General features: G+C 45.4%; 1 protein-coding gene across 1 annotated transcript in view; it reads left to right on the top strand.

The window, feature by feature from the left end:
* LOC147667214 (5'-3' DNA helicase ZGRF1-like) overlaps positions 1-20,405 on the top strand; it is a gene marked incomplete at its 3' end in the record, with an annotated part of 340,063 nt that overhangs the window by 148,716 nt on the left and 170,942 nt on the right. Inside the window, exon 7 of the mRNA XM_086948844.1 lies at positions 9,633-9,712. Within this exon, the coding sequence (XP_086804970.1) occupies positions 9,633-9,712 (80 nt within the window). The remainder of the gene's footprint in view (positions 1-9,632; positions 9,713-20,405) is intronic.

The following is a 20,405-nucleotide window of genomic DNA, read 5'->3' as shown; positions in this document are numbered from 1 at the left end:
ACCCATTAGGAAAAAACCTAATGTAAACCATGATGTCCTAGAGAACCTACGACCAATCTCTCTGCTACCCTATACCGCCAAAATTGCTGAGAAAATTGCAAATGTACAACTGATGACATTTGCGGAGCAGAATAATCTTTTACACCCCTCCCAATCGGGCTTCCGGAAAGGCTTCTCTACTGAGACGGCCTTATTAAGAGCCACCGAAACTCTCCGTCAAGGAGCGGACGCTGGACTAACCATGGCACTGGTCATGCTAGATCTAAGCGCAGCGTTCGACACTGTAGCACATATCACCTTGCTACAGTGTCTGAACAGAGGAGGTGTGACCGATAGAGCACTCGGTTGGCTGAAATCGTTTCTAACAGGCAGAAGCTTTCAGGTTCAACGGGGCTCATTTCGGTCTGAGGAGTGGGTATTGCAACAGGGAGTACCACAGGGCTCTGCTCTAAGTCCTACCCTTTTTAATCTATACATGGCACCCCTGGCGGAGTTGGTTCAATCGTTCGGCGTAGAGATTGTATCCTACGCCGACGATACTCAGCTCCTACTCACCCTCACTCAAACTCCGGCTGCTGAGGCTAACAATTTCAGAGCCTGTATGCAAGCACTGGCCACTTGGATGGATACGCACTGCCTTAAATTGAACGGATCCAAGACGGAAGTCTTGGTGGTAGGCGGTGATCAAAGACACTGGACATGCGATTGGTGGCCAAACTGCCTAGGCGACATGCCAACACCATGCACTGAAGCAAAAAACTTAGGGATATGGATGGATCCCACACTCTCCTATGAGACACACATCAACCGTCTAGTAGGCAAGTGCTTTGGAGTCCTAAAAACTCTCAATAAAACCTTAGATCTCCTTCCTTTAGAGGCCAGGCGCACTATGACCCAGGCACTAATCACTTCACGCCTCGATTACGGGAATGTCCTGCTCTTGGGAGCTTCTAGTAAAAGCATAGGACGACTGCAGGTACTGCAAAATGCTGCAGCTCGCCTAGTGCTTAGACTCCCACGAAGGGCTAACTCTAAAGCCACCCTGGATGCCCTCCACTGGCTCCCAGTGAAAAAAAGAATAAAATACAAAGCACTCCTCATATGCCATCAGATTATCTGGAACAAAGCCCCCGGATATCTGTCAGGTCTGGTTACCAGATACGAACCACGCAGATCACTAAGATCTAGCGATACGGGCACCCTTGTGACCCACCGCTACAGGAGAGAAAAAATGGGAGGCCGGTCCTTCAGAGTGACGGCAGCCACAGCATGGAACAAACTTCCAATCCATCTCCGCCTAGAGCCTTCAGAAAATATTTTCCGACGAAAACTTAAAACTTTTCTTTTTTCCTTATAGCCCACCACTGCCCTTTTTGCCTCGCTCTGTCCACTCCCCCCCCTTATGAGTTTATGCCTCTCTTTTTTAGCGCGGGGACACGCCGAGATGGCGTATTTTTCCATGCGCTCTACAAATGTCATTATTATTATTATTATTAACGCAATTATGCAGTGATAGAGCGTGAAGCGTTAGCTGCTGTTTGGGGAGTCTCTCACTTTCGCACGTATGTGTGGAGCACGCATTTTTCTGTAAGAACAGATCATAAACCGCTTATTAGGATTCTGTCACCTGGTGGTGCTAATAACGGTTCTCCTCGTCTGATGAGATTTGCTGCAAAATTACAAGAGTATGATTTTTCATTGCAACATATCTCTGGCTGGAAAAATGTCCAAGCAGATTGCTTGTCTCGCCTACCTATTGAATCTGAAGAGTGCGTTGATTTTGATGATGAGACTGGTTGCTTGGTTGCTGGCTTTGGTGATGCGTGTTCAAATTGTTTTAATTCTATTTCTAAAGATGAGTGGCATCAAGCTGTTTTGGCTGACCCTGACTTTGGTGAATTGATTAGTGCTATTCGTCTCGGTTGGAAACGGGAAGGTGATGTGAAGTCTTCTTTACGTAGTTTTGTGAAGTTACAAGAAGAACTTAGTTTAGGTAGTTCTGATGATTTTGTGTTGAGAGGTGAACGATTTATACCTCCACATTCACTTAAAAAAAGACTTTTTATTTTGGCACACGAAGGTCACCTTGGTCAGAGTATGACTGGCAAACGTCTGAAGCCCAATTTCTGGTGGCCTGGTTTAGATGATGTTAAGAGATTGGTTGAGAACTGTTCATTGTGCAAGGAGAGTGAGAAGAGATTAAAAATCGATTTGCGTCCTTTAGGCTCAATTGCTTGTGATGAGGATTTGCCTTGGGGCAAAGTTTGTTTGGATTTTATTGGTCCTATGGACTACTTGTCTGGTGAATGTCGTTTTGCAATGGTTTTGGTGGATGTGTGTTCACAATGGATGTGTGTCGAGTTCATGAAAAATATAACTACTGAAAGTGTTATTGGACAGCTCAAATCCATTTTTATGAAAGAAAGTTTTCCTGGTACCTTGTTAACAGACAATGGTACTCAGTTAACTTCTTCTATGCAGATGTTTTTATCTAATCACGGTATCAAGCATACGTGTACATCATTATACAATACGCAAGGTAACGGTATTGTGGAGCGCATGAATAGGTTGGTCAAGGGCGTTATTCAATTGGCGGTGCAGAGTCAACGTGATGTTCGCAGTGCTGTGGAAGAGGCTGTTTGGTCTTATAATACCACTGTTCATAGTGTCACTAATGAAGTTCCTTTTGAACGCATGCGTGGTAGGTTTCCCAAAACTAAGATGGTCCCTCAGTGGTTGTTTGAAGAAAGATTTCAAGATATTAACAATTTTAGTACTGGTTCTGGAAATTCTTGTAGTAGTTTCAAGGGTAAGGTTGGTAGAGTTGATGTTGGTGACTATGTCAAGATTAAATTGGGTAGAAAGGAATTTGGAGTAAACAAGTTTTCGGAACCTCTTAAAGTCAAAGAAGTGCATAAGTGGCATGTTGTTTTGGAGAATGGTCAAAATTGGAATTTCAGAAGAATTGCTTTGTATTCGAAGGGAGGTAGTGGTGTTGCTGCTTCTAAGGAGTTGGTTCCTAGTAAAGACGTTTCTTGTTCCAAGGTTGTTGTTAATTCCAAGACCATTCCGAGCAAGATTGTGCAAGTGAATAGATCTGTGCAAGAAGATATACACTCTACAAGACAGCGCAGTGTTCCCAAGAAGTATTATGATTTTGTCATGTATTAGTCTTTTTGTATTAGTTTTTTTCTCCAGTTTCTACATGATTTAATTGTAGAGTGTTATTTTAATTCTGCATATTCCTGTGTCATTTTATTCAATGCTTTTATGTTTAACATGTTTTTCAATGCAGTTATTTTTATTCACTCGTTCAGCATTATTGTGTTTTGTTTTTCTTTCCCTGACTGTTTCTCTTTGTTCCCTAAGAAAAGAAGATATGTTATACTTGCCTTTACTTCTGCCTCGCGTTAGAGAGTATAGAATCTGGAATCATGTATGACATCAACCTGATTCCAGATTCTTACCATTCCGACGGGGCGGTTGCTGAGGCAGGAAGACCTGTACTTCTCTCCCTATGAATTAATAAACTTATCAATCTCAACTTACCTCGACTCCTGGAGCTGATTACCTTACAATAACAGGCTCAGACACAAAGATACGAAGCAGAGGAGCCAGTACCACTGAGGTGAAATACGCAGGGCGCTTGTGTTGGGTAGATTCTTAATTAAAGGAAAACCCATGTTTGTAAGCCAGAAGGAATTTATGGTCTCTGCACACAAGCACGTATTCTGTTGTCCTAGTAATTAAGAACGTGATTGAAGAATAGGAGCAGAAGACTGAATTAGCCAAAAGTACACATAATCTGAGAAGATAACTTTTGAGCAGAGCAATGAAGCACACATACACATACAAAAGAAGAATTTAAATGGTTTGTTAAGCATTGTTAGAAATACAATAAAGAATGTGTAGGAAATAGGTTAAAAGTTTAGGGACAAAAGTGACGTGATGTTTTTTGAAACAAATATGTATCTGCTGAGTAGCCTATTATTTGACCTCTTGTAAGAAATATTGTTCATGTTGCTTTGTAAGTGGCTGCCTGTGAAGCAGCAAATTTAGACCTGCTGTTTACCTGTTTAGAGATAGCTTATCTCCCTGCCACAACAATAAACCAGAATTTGCCTTGCCAAGAGGAGTCTTGTATTTTTCTTTATTTTATGTTTCCCCACAACACTTGCATCATTTCCTTCAGAAGAGTAATGAATGCAGGTGAGAGAAGAACGCTTTTGATAAGGTGCCTAGGAGGGAGGTGAAATAAAAAGGGAAGAATGGAGAAGAGGTTCAGGGAAAAGAGGGACCAAAAGGGAAAAATAAGAAAGTGCTGGGATGTAAGGTTGGGTGACAGACTTGTTGGAAGTGGAATAAGCTGAAACTGCTATGACATGTTGCTAGGTGCCTAGCTACTGCCTTTCTGAGTTTTGTACAGCAGATCTGCCCCCTCCATCTTACCAGTAGTCCCGCATGTAACTTTTTTAGAAGCATACTGGGGACTTCCTCCCCCAGCCTCTTGGACAGCCACTGATATTATTTTTTCTCTGAAAAAAGGGTACCATTCATTGAATACCATCTCATACTGGCTGATCTGGCTTATTGATAGTGATGCTAAAATGTATTCCAAGATTCTTGCGATTTGTTTGAGTGCGGTCATTGCCAAATTAATCTCCTGTGGCAGCATGGCTTTGTTACACATTGTAGTTAGATGGATCACATTAGGTGGTTAAATACTCTATTTGATATAGCTGAGGTAAGGAAGACGTCTATGGCAATTATCTTAGTTGATGCAGAAAAGACATTTGATCCCAGTTTGGACCCAGCCATATGCAAATCAGCCTTGACCCTGCTCACCATGGGAACAGTCCAGCCCGACCTTTCTGGCCAGGTCCTTCCTGGACCGGAAAACAAGCATCCTTGGACCGGTTTTGGGGTATCACCTCTCATCAGCCAGGCTAGCTTGAATCTAGTAGCAAAGCGAGCCAAGGACCCACGTCTGGGCTTACTCTTCCCACTTAAGGAAACAGTAGCAACACAAAAAGATGATGGATCGAATGCTGAACATAGTCAAACATTCACTCCCAGTCACAGATCTGGGTTAAATCTGTCGTGCTCATTATGCTATTGGTTTCGAGCTAACCTAGCTAAAGGGGCGTAATACCCCGAAATCAGTTCGAGGATGCTTGTTTCTGGTCCAGGGAGCACTTGGCATGGCGGTTTCGGTTGGGCTGTTCCCATGGGAAGCAGGTTCAAGACTGATTTTCATATAAAGCTGGGTTCAAAATGGAATGGCATGCTGAGCAAAAAATGATGGATTCAGGCCCAGATTTCTAAACGGGGGGTGAATGTACGGCAATATTCAGCATTTCGTCTATCACCTTTATGTATTGCTCCCTCAATACACCATCAGGACCAAGACAATGAAAAAATATGGTAATTTGATGAATAAGTCTCTATGCAGGGCCTAGCATAATTAGTGACCTATCTAACACACCTGATAATTGCACTACTATATTATCCAGCTCAACTCATCGAATGTCCAGCAATTGCGACATGACCTCCAGTGACCTTAGGAAGAAGGGCACATCATTAATGTGATGGACATATATTTAGGAGGCGTAAATCCTGCCCGTCAAAGGTCCTACATAGCAGTATATAACACCCCTGCTGCTTTTTCACAACAGTTGAGACTTTGACCAGGGCCCGTAATGTAATGTAATGTAATGTAATGTAAGTGCCAATTTATAACGCGCGGCAATCGCTCCAAGGAGCATCTAGGCGCCCTGAAAGAACCACCAGGTGTTAGGTAGTTTCTATGCTTACTTGACCGAGACCCGAATTACACTAGGCTTCTGGCAGTCATATCTTGTAGATTAAAGATCCAGGTTTTTAGATGTTTACGGAAATCTATTTCTTTGTCCAGTAATCTCAACTGGGGGGGAAGAGTATTCCATGCTTTTGCTCCCAGTACCACCAGGGATTTACCCCCTCGAGTTTTGAGTCTGAAACTTGGGACGGTAAGCAGGTTGGCCGTTGAAGAACGCAGTGCTCTGGCTGGGCAGTATCTACTGAATTTTTTCCTCAGGTAGGATGGGCCTAAGTTGTGAACAGCTCTAAAAGTAATTAAGAGTACTTTGAACAAGACCCTTTTTGTAATAGGCAGCCAGTGTAATGCCTTAAGGGCTTTGGTTGCAGATGATCTTTTCGGTCATTTTAAAACCAACCTCGCAGCTGCATGTTGCACCATCTGAAGTTTGTGTGTGACAGCTTTATTTGTACCAGCGTAGAGGCTATTGCAGTAATCGATGCGTGATGTTACTAGTGCAACCGTAACTGTTTTCCTTGCTTCAAGGGGCAGAAGATCAAAGAACTTTCTCAGTCCCTTTATTACCCCAAAGCACATGCCTGCCACTCTAGCCGCTTGTTGTCTAAAAGACAGGTCAGAGTCAAAATGCACCCCCAGATTACGGGCCAAGTTGGTTGTATGAGGTGGTATTTCAGCTTTTTCTGGCCACCATAATCGTGGGATGAACTCATTATTTGGGCCTATAGGCATGATCTCTGTTTTGCCTGTGTTGCATTTCAGATGGTTTAGACGCATCCATTCAAAGGTGGCCGTTAGGCAACCTTTGAGATTTTCCTCCCAGGCTTGGTTATCCTTATCCATTACCAGGATAAGTTGTGTGTCATCGGCATAGGCTATAGCGTCTATGCCAAATGACGAAATCAATTTTATCAGGGGTGCAGTATAAACATTAAACAGGGTCGGGCTCAGGCTCGAACCCTGCGGGACTCCCGTCAACAGCGCTTTTTCACTGGAGCAGAATTCTCCCAGGGTCACCACTTGCCTCCTGTCACTTAAAAAGTTTCTTATCCACTCAAGCACTGTCCCTGTGACACCAGATGTTATTAGCCGGTCTAATAGGATGGCATGTGAGACCGTGTCGAAGGCCGCCGATAGGTCTAATAAAATCAGGACGCCCTTCTTGCCTTGGTCTAGGGCTGAGCGGATAGCCCCAGTCCATCCATCCATCCATCCCCATCCATCCATCCATCCATCCATCCATCCATCCATCCATCCATCCATCCATCCATCCATCGGGGGGGATGGATGGATAGATGGATGGATGGATGGATGGATGGATGGATGGATGGATGGATGGATGGATGGACGGGCCCTCCCTCCCTCCCTCCCTCCCTCCCTCCCTCCCCTGGAGAATTTAGAGTATGAGAAAGAACACAAGCCCTCCTGCTTTTTTGGTAGTTTGTCATGCTGCAGGATATTCAACGCTCAACTGTGTTTCCTATAGCAAAGTAGTCCCAATTCCCACATCTTAAAAAAAAAGTAGCCTGTGCCCCTTTGCATCACTATTGAGTCCATTCCATTCCTTTCAAAAGCTTCACATATCCCGCCATGCATTGGTCATGTATGTAGTAAGGATCCTCATCATGGATAGGAAACATACTGTCCCTCCCCATGTGAACCACTAGCTCTGTATTTCAGAGAACAGTACCAATCACAGAAGTAAAGGCAAAAGCAAGCATTTCTACTCCAGTGCAAGCTGCAACTACCTATGTCATGACAACTGCAGGCTGTAACCACTGAAGGAGAGTGTCAAATGCTGGCATCACCTAGTCACAGGGGGTTACTATTGGTCTTCTACAGCCTGGTTCCATATGACCACGGTAGTTACTTACATCCTTAAACCCCACCATCATCAGCATGGCACCGTATGGACGTGTTCTATTTAATATACATCCGCAATGTCATCCCTCGCACCTGTAAGTTAGAACAAGTGAGTAACAATGTAACAACCAAGCAGAGGACTTGAGGTGCAAATATCCATTCTTTGATACTTCTCAGTTTCCCCTTTTTAACAGTAAAAGTAGTCTGCATTTCACTGACTTATACACTTTCCTCTACAATTGTTCACATTGTGTGTGCTCCAGAAACCTCATACCACTCTCCCACTGGGCTGCTTTGTTTTTTTTGTGTGTGCTGAAGTATTGCTGCTGTATTTTGGAATTTCAAAGAGCAAGCGATCATATCCAACAGGGGTGCACCTGGTTTCAGTATACGTGCCAGAACACTGTTCTTATTCCAAATGGAGAATCATTTTGACAGAGCTTTGGGTATGGACTCTTCAAGATCCACTTTTCAGGAGCAATTCTGCAGATGCACCCTAACTGTAGACCACATGTTGCCATATTGATTGTGATGGTATCAGCTCCATCCTCCCTAAATTTAGATCTTTTTATGACTTACCTAAGATCTAAAGTAATGAGATGTATCTACTGTGGCAAACGGTCTGTTGTAGTTCTAGTGCTGACCGAGAGTCCTTAAGAACTGCTATTAGAAAAGTTGTGGTTGGGTCCAGTGCAGAAGAACGTTCATCCATCATCACACAGGCGTTTCTGCTGTAGGCTCTTCTGGATACAAGTATGCTGTAAGATGTTGTTTATATGTTTGCTTGGACTTCTCTGAACATATACCATAAGTTGTTGATAAGCCTGCTTAACCTCTTCTAATTTTGAAGTAAGCAGATGAGGCCATCATTTGTTGGCTTGTCATAGGATCGCGGATGGGGCTGAGGAGCCCTCTCATATTTTACCTGCGAGCTGGTATTTTGCTGGCCATGCCTACTTCCTTCTTCTACTTCGTTTTCCTTATATAAGGCCGTTTGTCTTTATAGGGCAAATGCACTCATTTCAAAGGATTCTGAAAACAGAACATAACTCATCAAACGGAATGCAGCTAGGAGTTATTGTTCCTTGCTAATAGATGTTTTTTAGTCACTTCATTATTATGTGCTTGGCCCAATAGTGCACACTTAGATGGAAGAACAGCCAAGAGCCATTAGCACTCACCTAATAGCATCACTTCCTTTTACCAATGGGCTGCTTCATGTCTTTACCTCACACTGTTGTGCAGTACAGTAAAGGTTAGAATGCAGGTAAACACTTAGGCCATGGTGCTATCTGCTGTGTGTTCGGGACGGTAATGGGTTGTCCTCTACCGATGATGTTAACTATTATCAGCTCCCCCTCCAAACTTTTAGAGCTGGGCTGAAGGAAGATGATGAGGGGAAGCACAGTTAACTCTGGACAATTATCCAGTAGACTCATCTTCTTTAATGCAAGCAGGCCAGCCGTCTGTCTGCTTCATATGCCTGCTTCTCATTTTCACTTAACTTAAAAAGGGAGGTTATTGGAGGCATTGCATTCATGCTAAATGGCTGAGCCAATTTCTGCTTATGACGTTTAAGGCTAATGCACTATTAGTCGCTCTCTGCCACATTCTTGCACAGGGAGCATAAGATATTTCAGTGTGGTAACAGTAGTTGCTGCGTACATTCGTTGCCTTTTAACCATAGATAATGATAATATGTTTAGGTGACCGAAATTTGTCCCCTCAAATTAACCTTATCACAAGATAGTGTATACCCCATTTGCACTGAACTCCACTGGTTTTCTAGTAACTAGAATATTTAGAAAAAGTGTAACATAAAAACAATGTCAACAGTTGTTGGCTTAGAGTAAGAAGTGTGCATAACTACTTCTACATATATCATAGCATAGTTATTCTGAAAATGATTGTCCGTTTAAAGCTTCATATTCAAAAATTATATTTCTCCATTTAGGTGAAAGCCCAACTAATACAGTGAGCTGCCCAGAAGACTTGCAAGCATCACCTTGTTTACATATCATGTCTCCGCGTGAGGTAAGCTTGTACCTCTATAATTTGCCATTTATCATGTTTTGCTAGCATGGGTTGGCTCTGCTTCCATCAAAATTGTTTTAGCACTTTTATCTATTCTACTCGTATTGCCATTTGCATTGGAAATTGTAAGACTTCAACTCACATGGTGACCAAGGCTGATCCGTTATGGATAGATGATACAGTTGCATTTGATCTTCGACATTTGTATACTGTTGTTAACCACTGACTAGTCTATTCAGAAGTTACCCTATGGTGACTCCATTACTCCTAGTGCAAGACTTTCTCTAAAGTAATCTCTTATCATAGTTTTTGGGTGTCAGAAAGTAGCTACACGTGATGAAAGAAGATAAACAACTCTTCGACCTAATGAGCAGTGGGGAGTCCAACACCATTCACAGAAGAATAATTGGGTTTTGTGGGTTGATTTAAATCTGCAGTATTTTATATTATCTTCTCAAGGATTTTCCAATTTGTCAATAGTTTTCTCCCTGTATAAAAACAGTATGTATTAACTTTGTATTGTCCGTTCGGAGTGACAATAGCAATCTAACTATTATCCAGGTTTGTTGTATTACAATGCCACTGTACTATTGGAAATGCCAAGATATACAGTTTAATGCTTACATTAAGTGATAAATACCTACAATTTTGCTTTTTTTCTTTTGAACCCAACATTGAAGTTTTCAGTGGATAATGCGTTCAGTTTTCCATCAGAAATTCGGAGCCTCCTCTCCTCTGCCCAATAACATACGGAGTCCTTCAAAGCTCGAGTCTCCCCAGCATATTTAGGATCTCCATGCAACATTTTGGGAATATACTGTGAGGTCCCGGTGTTGATAAAGCTTATCTCTATGCAGGTTTGCTGGGAGATGGTTTTAATGCAATCTTTCAAATTAGTGACACTTAACGTCCCTTGAAGCCTAGATTTAAGCCAGTGAGCTCTGCCTCAAAGTCCTAAAACACTGTGCCAGATTTATGATTTGACGGATGGTACCCCGTCTTTCAGGATGGCAGAGGAGGTTGCGCACACAGAAGGAGATAATGGACGGAGCGCTAAAACTTTTCAGACACTCACCCCCAGTCACAGATCTGGGTCGAATCCATCATCGTTCTGTAGCTCACTTCGCTACCCCAGTTCAGACACAGCTATATGCATATCAGCCTTGACCCTGTGCCTCATGGGAACCGTCCAGCCCGAACTGCCAAGCCATGTCTTGCCTGGACGGGAAAAAAGCATACTGGTACCGGTTTCGGGCTAACAGCCCTCATCAGCCAGGCTAGCTTGAACCAGTGACAAAGTGAGCAAGGGACCCACGTCTGGGCATACCCTGCCAAATTAGGACGAACAAAGCAAACACAAGGAGATGATGGACGGAGCCTTGAAACTTTTCAGACACTAACCCACAGTCACAGATCTGGGTAAAATCCATCATCGTTCTTTAGCTCACTTCGCGACCCCAGTTAAGACACAGCTATATGCAAATCCATCTTGACCCTGTGCCTCATGGGAAGGTTCCAGCCCGAACTGCCAAGCAATGTCTTCCCTGGACCGGAAACAAGCATCCTGGGACTGGTTTCGGGCTAACAGCCCTCATCAGACAGGCTAGCTTGAACCAGTGGCAAAGTGAGCAAGGGACCCACGTTTGGGCATACCCTGCCAACTTAGGGCGAACAAAGCAAACAGAAGGAGATGATGGTAGGAGTACTGAAACTTTTCAGACACTCACACCCAGTCACAGATCTGGGTTGAACCCATCACCGTTCTTTCACTCACTAAACCACTACTGTTCAAACACAGTTATATGCAAATCAGTCCCTGTGCCTCATGGGAACAGTCCAGTCTAAACTGCCAAGCCATGTCTTCCCTGGACCGGAAACAAGCATCCTGGGACCAGTTTCGAATGTTACCTTTGCCATCCTCACGGACTATCATCTGTCCAATTTAGATGACTTCTGGGCCAGCGATCATCTCTGTACATTAAATGAAAGATTTTATGGGACATCTGCCATCGGTTTTGATAGCCGTTCACCAAACCTGTCCCAAAGCAGGATTCTTTTCTGAAAAATAAAAAACGAATGATTTCCATACCACAGGAGTTTCTCCCAGGGTGTGTGGTGAGAGCAGTCAGCAGTATTCATTTTTTGTGTTCTTCACTGCCAGGCTTTTCCTGGTGGTGATGGACATCAAAAAAAGACTTCACACTGGGCACTCCCTGTTCCTACTGCCAAACGTTTCCAAAATAGGGTGAGTGGCGTAACATCCTTCCTCTGACAACCCCTACTTCATCAGACTATTGGAGGGTGTTTTCAGTCAACAGAGCCAACGGGGGCTCTGTCAATGGAAACCTTAAGGTCCGCTCATCGCTGATCTCTAAATGAGCCGGGGAGACCGAGGGTTTGGCAGACAAGGCACTCCATTGCATGTGTGACAGAGTTTCTGATCTGCCAAACTCTATATCAGGCTTTTTGTTCGGAACTTTTGGATCACCCAGAGTTATTTTCTCCCTCTAAATATCTTATGCCACTCCTGGGTCCATACATTTTCATTACTAAGCACAGGAACATTTGGAGGTGACTGTCCAACCTGGGGTCATAAATGATTTTTAAATGGCGGGGATTTCAACGTGGCCCTAGAGGAGACGGTAGATCGCTCTGGGATACGCGAACAACATTTGCGCTATGTCAGAGTGCTAAATACATTGGTCACAGACAATCAACTCACAGGCTTATTGCGACATACTCACACGAACACACGAGAAGGCATGTGCCTCTCCTCGTACCACAACACATGGTCACGGTTAGACTTCTGGATTGTTTCAAAGGATTCGTTTGCCTGAACAACTAGCTCTGCGCACCTCTCAAACATGCTCCCCTATCATCCCCAGTACTCCTAATGCTGCAGGTCCCCCAGACTGTTCCCTGAGTTTTTGAGTGGCGACTCCCTCCAAACGCTTAACGGGATGCTGCCTTCAGAGAGGAGATCCACGCAGTGATCACAGAGTATTTTGCACACAACGTTGGGACAGTCGATTCGCCCTCCATGCTGTGGGCGGCGTTTAAAGTGGTGATCTGCAGAACCTGCATTGAGAGGCAGGCCAGGGTTTTGCAGGCGCTACGTGGCACACTAGGTAAACTTGAAGAGGGAATTCAGGTATTAGAGGGGGACTTTTACTGGGCCCTACCCTGCCATACTAACGGCCATCAGAGAGAAACTCTCATACCTTAAAGAAGAGGCAGCGTGAGAAACTCACTATGTCCGTAAAGAGAGAAGGGATTGTAAATATGGGAAGGGAGACCGTCCTGGTAAGACATTAGCCGACTTACTACGCAAGTCCCATGCCACCACATATGTGTCGGAATTAAGAGATGCCGATACCCAGCTAATCTTTTTGCCATCACAACCATCGGAAGTAATGTCAACCTCTATGCTAGGTTATACACGACCGGCCTAGATAGAGAACCGGAGACACTGTGTGACTTTTTTGACCCCATCCAGCTTCTATAGCTCTACCAAAGTCACATAGAGTATTTAGAATCGCCGATCACACCGGAAGAGAGCGCAGGTAATCACTACCAATGCTGGCTGACAAAGCCCCGGGCCTCGATGGGCTAACACCAACCTTTTACAAAGAATATGCCCCTATTCTAATCCCACATCTAATATATGATGAATCATTAACATTGGGGAAACTCCCCCCCCCCCCTTGTTAAGAGAGGCAATAATAGTGACCATTCTTAAACCAGACAAACCCTCAGACCTTTGCGACTCATATCACCCACTTTCCTTAATAAACGTAGATAATAAAATATATGCGAGCCTTGGCAAACCGCTTGCTGCCCCTCCTGCCATTGATTGTACGGCCGGATCAATTGGGCTTAATCCCCGGTCGAAAGACTTCTTACAATTTCCATACTATTTTCGTTATCATGCACCACATACACCCAGATCTCCCGGCGGTGGCCGCCCTACTGGACGTCATTAAAGCTTTCGACATATTAGATTGTCATTTTCTCTTTCCTCTGCCACGACGGCTGGGTCTGAGCCACAATTTCATCCTGAAAATTCAACTCTTGTACACTCTGCCTATGGCACATCAGAATAAATGGAGGCATCTCAGAGCCCATAAGCATTACCCGTGGCACTCAACAGGGCTGCCCCCTCTCTCCGATTCCATTCGCAATAGCGATGGAGCCACTTGTGGCTAGGCTAAGACAGCAGCACGCAGAACAAGGTATTGGCTTCACCACTCACGGCCTAATTGTTTCCATGTATGCTGTGATGTGGTGCTCTACGTTAAAAACCCGGACACAAATTTAGAACCAGTAATACGAGAGGTGATCCGATATGGTGAATTCTCTGGGATCTAGATAAATTGGTCCAAGTCGATTTTATGCCCACTGACGGACTCAGCTGTGCCCCATGAAGGCAAATACTAGCTGAAATAGGAGTATGAACCAGTCAAATACCTAGGCATTTGGCTGAGTAAAGACCCAGACAACCTATGGAGAGCGAATTATGGGCGCGCCATGCAGTTGTTGAAGACCCGCATCCCACTTTGGATCAAACTGCCTCTCTCACTCCCTGGCCGCATAACAGTTACAAAAATGGTGGTACTTCCAAAGTTCTTGTACCTCTGTGTGAATATTCCTCTCCCGCTCACTACATAATTTTTTCAACGTTTGAGGTCAATCTGATCACACTCACATGGGCAGGGCAACAGCCAGAGTGTCATATGAAGAGCTTGCACTGCCAGTCACGGAGGGCTGGATGCTCCGGATATGCATCTATACGCGCTGTGTGCTCAGGCACAATTTATACACCACTGGCTGCATCCAGCCCTTTTTCAGCCACATCTGGCGATAGAGCATGATCAGTGTCATTGTGGTCACTAAAAACTGCGGTGTTCCAGAAGTGCATTGAACGGCTTCCACAGACGAGCTGGCCTTCCAACAACATATGCGCATACTGCTCCTTTATTAGCTAACCCTATATTCCCTCCCCTGCAGGATAAAGGAGCGGCCAGACGCGCAAACGTACACGGTGTCAAAGTATTCGCTGATTTGTATTGTGATGGCGACTTCATCCCCAGCCTGCCAAACTCCGACTCAGAAATGCAGTCACCCTCGGAAATATTATTATATTATCAAATCCGCTCCGCTTGCTTCACAAGACATGAGTCCTTCCAAGGCCCTCCCTCCTCTTTTAAGGCGCTGGAATACATGTACGCAAGTGCCTCACCGTGTAAACTTATAACGCGCCTCTACACGCTAACACAGTCCGTCTCTACCACTGACACCACGAAGGCTAGGATGGCTTGGGTAGAGGACTTGCGAACAGAGATAACGGAATCACAAAGGAATTTACTGTTGTGTCCAAATTGACCAGCTATCACCCAACCACAGACTATGTCTGATACACTTCAACTATTTACATAGGACTTCTAGAGCACCAACACAGCTACATAACATCGGGTTGATGGATGACCCGCATTGTGCGCGGTGCCACAGCTCAGACGACACTTTCCTACATCTAGCTTGGACCTGTCCTAAAGTAGCAAATTTCTGGTCTGAGGTATGCGTCACACTGTGGGATATTATAGAGGCACCAAACCTGCCAGATCCTGTTGTCTGCTTATTGGGCTATGTGGAGACTGTCCCGAGAAAATACTGCCGGCTAGCGGCGTTGCTACTACTTCTGGCAAAATGATATGTAGAGATGCACTGGTGGGGAGAACAACTATAGCAGGAAGCCAGTTATAGGGACCAATAAGGTCCAGTTGAACAGTTACCTCAAGGTTAAAGCGGTCTCCTGTCCAGTTCAAGGGTCTATTGTTGAACTGCCATAGGAATCAATGGAGTGGTCCTGATACAGGAGAGGCAGGATGCTAAAGATGCTCAAGGATTTGAGGGCATTGAGCTTAGTGTTGGGTGTCTGCCTGGGGCAACCCCTTGATCCACGAACACTGTAGGGGGACGGTGACCACAATGGTCCCTCAAAGTCCGTTTGAAGCCCAACTAAAAACCAGTTGTCCGTGGTCTGTTAGACTCCGGTTACAGTTAAACCAGTATAACTTCCTTGTGGGGCAACCAAACTGTACTCCGATGACTCACCCAGTAGATTTGGGTCCAGCTTTTGAGGATTGGAACTTGGTCTCTCAGTCTGCAATTCAGTGGTTAGTAGCGAGCAGGCATTTTTGTCGACAAACTCGCCAAGACAGGCTTTTTCAGCTTTTATGGACATGTGGCTGTAACAGGGAGTTAGCCAGCTGACTCTTGAAATCAACTTCACAGTCAGGGGGTTGGGCGTCTTTTTCTCGAGCGGGACCCCACAGGCACAGTCCTGCCTTTGCTAGCCCAATGTGCAGCAGGTGCAATCCAATCTTTGGTGCAGCCTCTCTTTTGCTTGATCCAGGGAACAGCGTTCTGACCTTCTTTGGTCTCTTCTCCAGTAAAGACGTAATCTGCGATCTGGGTAATACGCTGAGTTTAGTGCAATGATTATTTTGATATCTTGAAGTACCGTACATGTAAATGTAAATGTAGTGTATTTTGTAAAGCGCACAGCTGCCCCAACGGGGCGTCCCGGCGCTGTATAACGCTGTGGAACCTTTCCTGGCTCTCCCTGTAAGATGCCCCTCCTGGGCACCCCCAAGGTGAAGCCAGGCATCCCAGTGTTGTAGGGGCCGTTGTGGAGATTAAGCAAGCTATTGCCCAGAGTTGCAGCGTGGGACCCATGATTAGAGTAGGCACCGAGGCGAGAATTATCGAGTCTGCGGACATTGATCCCAAGACCCTGCCGCGTCGGGACTTGAACCCTGGTCCTGGGCCTGATCTCTGCTTCAGAGTCTGCCGCTCTAACCAGTGAGCCACACTTCTCCACATAGGAGTCCCATTCAGAAGTTAGCACTGCTGAGTTGTCAGTGTGTGACTCTGTACTTGCCAATGTGGCTACTAGCCTGCAGCAGCCTGCCTTAGGGCTCATTAGGATATATACCCACTGCATGGAGGCAAACTGGTATCTAGATAGTGAGTTGCCTAACGCGTTTCATAGCTGCCTCGATTACAGGCTGTTGGTACACCTGCGCAGAAACAAAAGATACTCATGTTACTTCAAATGTATTGCCCTCTGGTGGGCCTTTCTAGTAAGTTCCATTGTTGGTGCAGGCTGGGACCTGTAGTGTCCTTTGTACAATTCTTGCCCTTCAGCGAGTTCTGCGCTGTAACACACTCTTTGTAAATTCAAAATAGCCTCCAGTGGGTTTCCGGGTAACCAGAGGCAGTTTATTTTATTAAGACCAGTTGTCCCGCATGAGAGGTTTCAACACTTCTGAACCTGTGCGGCCCCTTTAATATTCACGGTTGTGCAGTCCTTCCTACCTGGCCAAGGCGGAAAACATCTGAAAAAGTTTTATACACTGCATGAAGACGCACTCCACAACAAGATCATGTTTTCCGGCTTGTCCAGGTCGGGAGAACTGCAGCACTGTTAATTTTAAAGGGGCGAGAATTGTACAAGCCCCTCCTCAAGAAGCGCTCCGCAGACACAACGGACCTCAAAAACTACAAACCCATCTCTCTCCTCCCCTTCGCGGCTAAAGTCACAGAGAAGATCGTCATCAGCCAACTCACGAGCTTCATCAAAGCCAACTCCATCCTCGACTCTTCCCAATCTTGATTCCGCAGCAACCACAGCACCGAGACCGCCCTCCTCGCCACCACAGATGACATCCGCACCCTCCTCGACCAGGGCCACACGGCGGCCCTCATCTTACTTGACTTCTCTGCAGCCTTTGGCACCATCTCCCACTGCATTCTCACTGCCAGACTCCATGACGCCGGCATATAGGGAACTGCCCTCAACTGGATCCGCTCTTTCCTCACTGGCCAAAACCAAAGAATCAGACTCCTGCCTTCCCTCTCCGAACCCACAGAGATCAACTGCGGTGTACCCCAAGGATCGTCGCTCAGCCCCATGCTCTTCAACATTTACAAGGCCCCCCTCGTCGCCCTCGTCAGAAAACATGGGCTCAGTATTGTATCCTATGCCGACAACACCCAGCTCATCCTCTCCCCCACGAGGCAACCCATCATCAGCAGACTCCCCTTACAGGAAGGAATGAAAGACATCACTTCCTGGGTGATCAGCAGCTGTCTGAAGCTCAACTCGGCAAAGACAGAAGTCCTTGTCCTCTGCCCCACCCCCTCAGCATTGAACAATTGGCTCCTTTGCCGCAGGAATGAGAGCCATATCCAACTGGATGACCTCCAATTGCCTACAGTGCAATGTGGGCAAGACGGAGGTCATGCTTTTCGGAGACGCCCCGCTCCTTTGGTCACCTGAGTGGTGGCCTCCAGATTTAGGCTCTGCTCCCTGTCCAAAGGAGACAGTGAAAAACTTGGGGGTCAAGCTAGATCGATCATTGATACTCAAGGACCATGCCACCCAGGTAACAGGATCCTGTATGAGGGTCATCGGACTATTGAGGAGAGTGTTCCCATATTTAGCAGACAGTCATAGGAAAACTTTAGTGCAGGCATTAGTAATCAGCAGGTTAGATTACTGTAATGGGCTGCTTATTTCTGCTAATGAAGAACAGTTAGGCAGGCTACAAGTAGCCCAGAACACTGCAGCCAGATTAATTCTAAATGTACCAGCCAGGTCTTCATCTCGCCCCCTATTAAGCAAGTTACACTGGCTGCCTGTTCAGCATAGGGTGAAATTCAAGATCTGTTGTATTATTCACAAATGCCTGTTTGGCGTTGGTCCTAAATATCTATCTGAAATATTCAGACCTTATAAACCAGGCCGCTCCTTACGCTCTAAAAATCAAGCCCTACTTCAGATACCTAGGATCAAAAAAGAGAGACAGGGAGGCCGAGGTTTACCGTATAAAGGCCCCACCCTCTGGAACTCTCTGCCCCTCACCCTCAGGCTAAATCCCAATCTGACTGCATTTAGGAAATGCCTAAAGACCCATCTGTTTCTGACCTGGTAAGGTCCCACCATTCCGGCCTGTTTGTGTTTATGCTAACCAGCTTGTGGTAAGAACGCAAGCGCGGAGATACCCCTTCGGGGGTCGAATTCCTGCGCTATACAAGAAACAAAAATAAATAAATAAATAAAACAACACCTGGTGGCCCTCTGTCCTCGAGAGCCCCCCTACTCCTACAGACTACGCCTGCAACCTCGGCATCATACTCTACTCCTCCCTCACCATGACCTGACAGATCAACGCCGTCTCCTCCTTGTGCTACAACACCCTCTGCATCCTTCGCAAGACCTTCAAGTGGATACCCGTCGAATCCAGAAAGACCGCCACCCACGTGCTCTAACCAACAGACTGGACTACGGAAACACCCTCTACGCTGTAATCAACAAATCCCTGCTCCGGAAACTCCAGACCATCCAGAACACCGCCGCCAGGCTTGTCCTCGGCATCCCACGTCATGAACACATCACCTAGCACCTACGACACCTCCGCTAGCTCCCCGTTGAGAAGAGAGTAACCTTCAAGCTACTCACTCACGCCTACAAATCCCTCCACAACACCGGACCCCAATACCTCAACGAAAGAGTATCCTTCCACGCACCCAAGAGAAACCTCTGCTCTGCTGACCTCGCCGAAACCCTGCACATACTCAGAGCCAGAACGGGTGGAAGAGACCTGGAACGAACTCCCGCTCAACTTCAGACGTTCCCCCACCGGAAGACCCTCACGGGGGAATAGTGCGCTTTACAAATCCCTGATTGATTGATTGATTTAACAAAGCTGACCACTAAAATAACATTTTCAATTCTCCTGATTAATTCCTTTCTGCGTTGGATAAATGGCATTTGAAATATATTCCTGAGATTCTTACATAGTCATTCATCTGGAAAACATGAAGAACATGGAAGTAGCAGATGAGCAAGTAAGAGAGCGGATTTCTTTCGATATTAGTCAGCAATGGTCTCCGCCCTTCACTCATGCATAGAGATCTTATGGCGGCCTTCACAGCAACTTCTAGGGCCTCTACGTTGTGCTAGATAATTGCTAATGGACGTAAATTAATTCTGCAAAATCATTTTTACCCTTACTATTGACCTGCACCACCTTCTGTGGCAATTATTTCCAGGAGCAATAGAAGCACAGGAATTTTTTTGAGAGGAAGTAGAAGGGAACATGCAGCCCAAATTTGATGCAGCCAAACTGGTGCTTTCAAAGTTTAAATGGGTTTTCACAGTGTTTTAGAGGGAAAGCATATAGGAATTCTGATCAATCATTAAGGTATTGCACAGGTAGCCTTACCCTTTTAAACATTAATAATGTGCATTGCTAGCATGTTGAATCTTGTTGGTCTCACAAGGATCTGCTGCAGGCACTAGGGCTAAAAAATATGTTTACTAATAGTTGGTTTACTTCCTAGTGGCGAAAAATGTGAAGATAAGTGCTAAAACTCTCATCATGTTAATGTTGTCCCTCCTCAGTATGCAATTCTACTGCAGTGTTTTTGGGTATGCTACTAATTTGAGGAGATGGAATTTGACTGCAAATACCAGGGAGGTGTAACTCACCGGTAGTCTCCATCTAAGACCGTGGTGTCCTGTTTCCTCTGTGCACCATAACACCACTTTTTCCTTGACAAAAAGGATAAATGCCTTCCATGCCAAGAAGATGACTTTATGCTATGCAACGTAGATATTGTCATGCAA

Source organism: Lissotriton vulgaris, unplaced genomic scaffold (genome assembly GCF_964263255.1).
Source record: "Lissotriton vulgaris unplaced genomic scaffold, aLisVul1.2 SCAFFOLD_1138, whole genome shotgun sequence".
In the NCBI taxonomy this organism is placed as follows: Eukaryota; Metazoa; Chordata; class Amphibia; order Caudata; family Salamandridae; genus Lissotriton; species Lissotriton vulgaris.
Note: the sequence above shows the minus strand (reverse complement) of the source record. Positions and strands in the feature narration are given on the sequence as shown.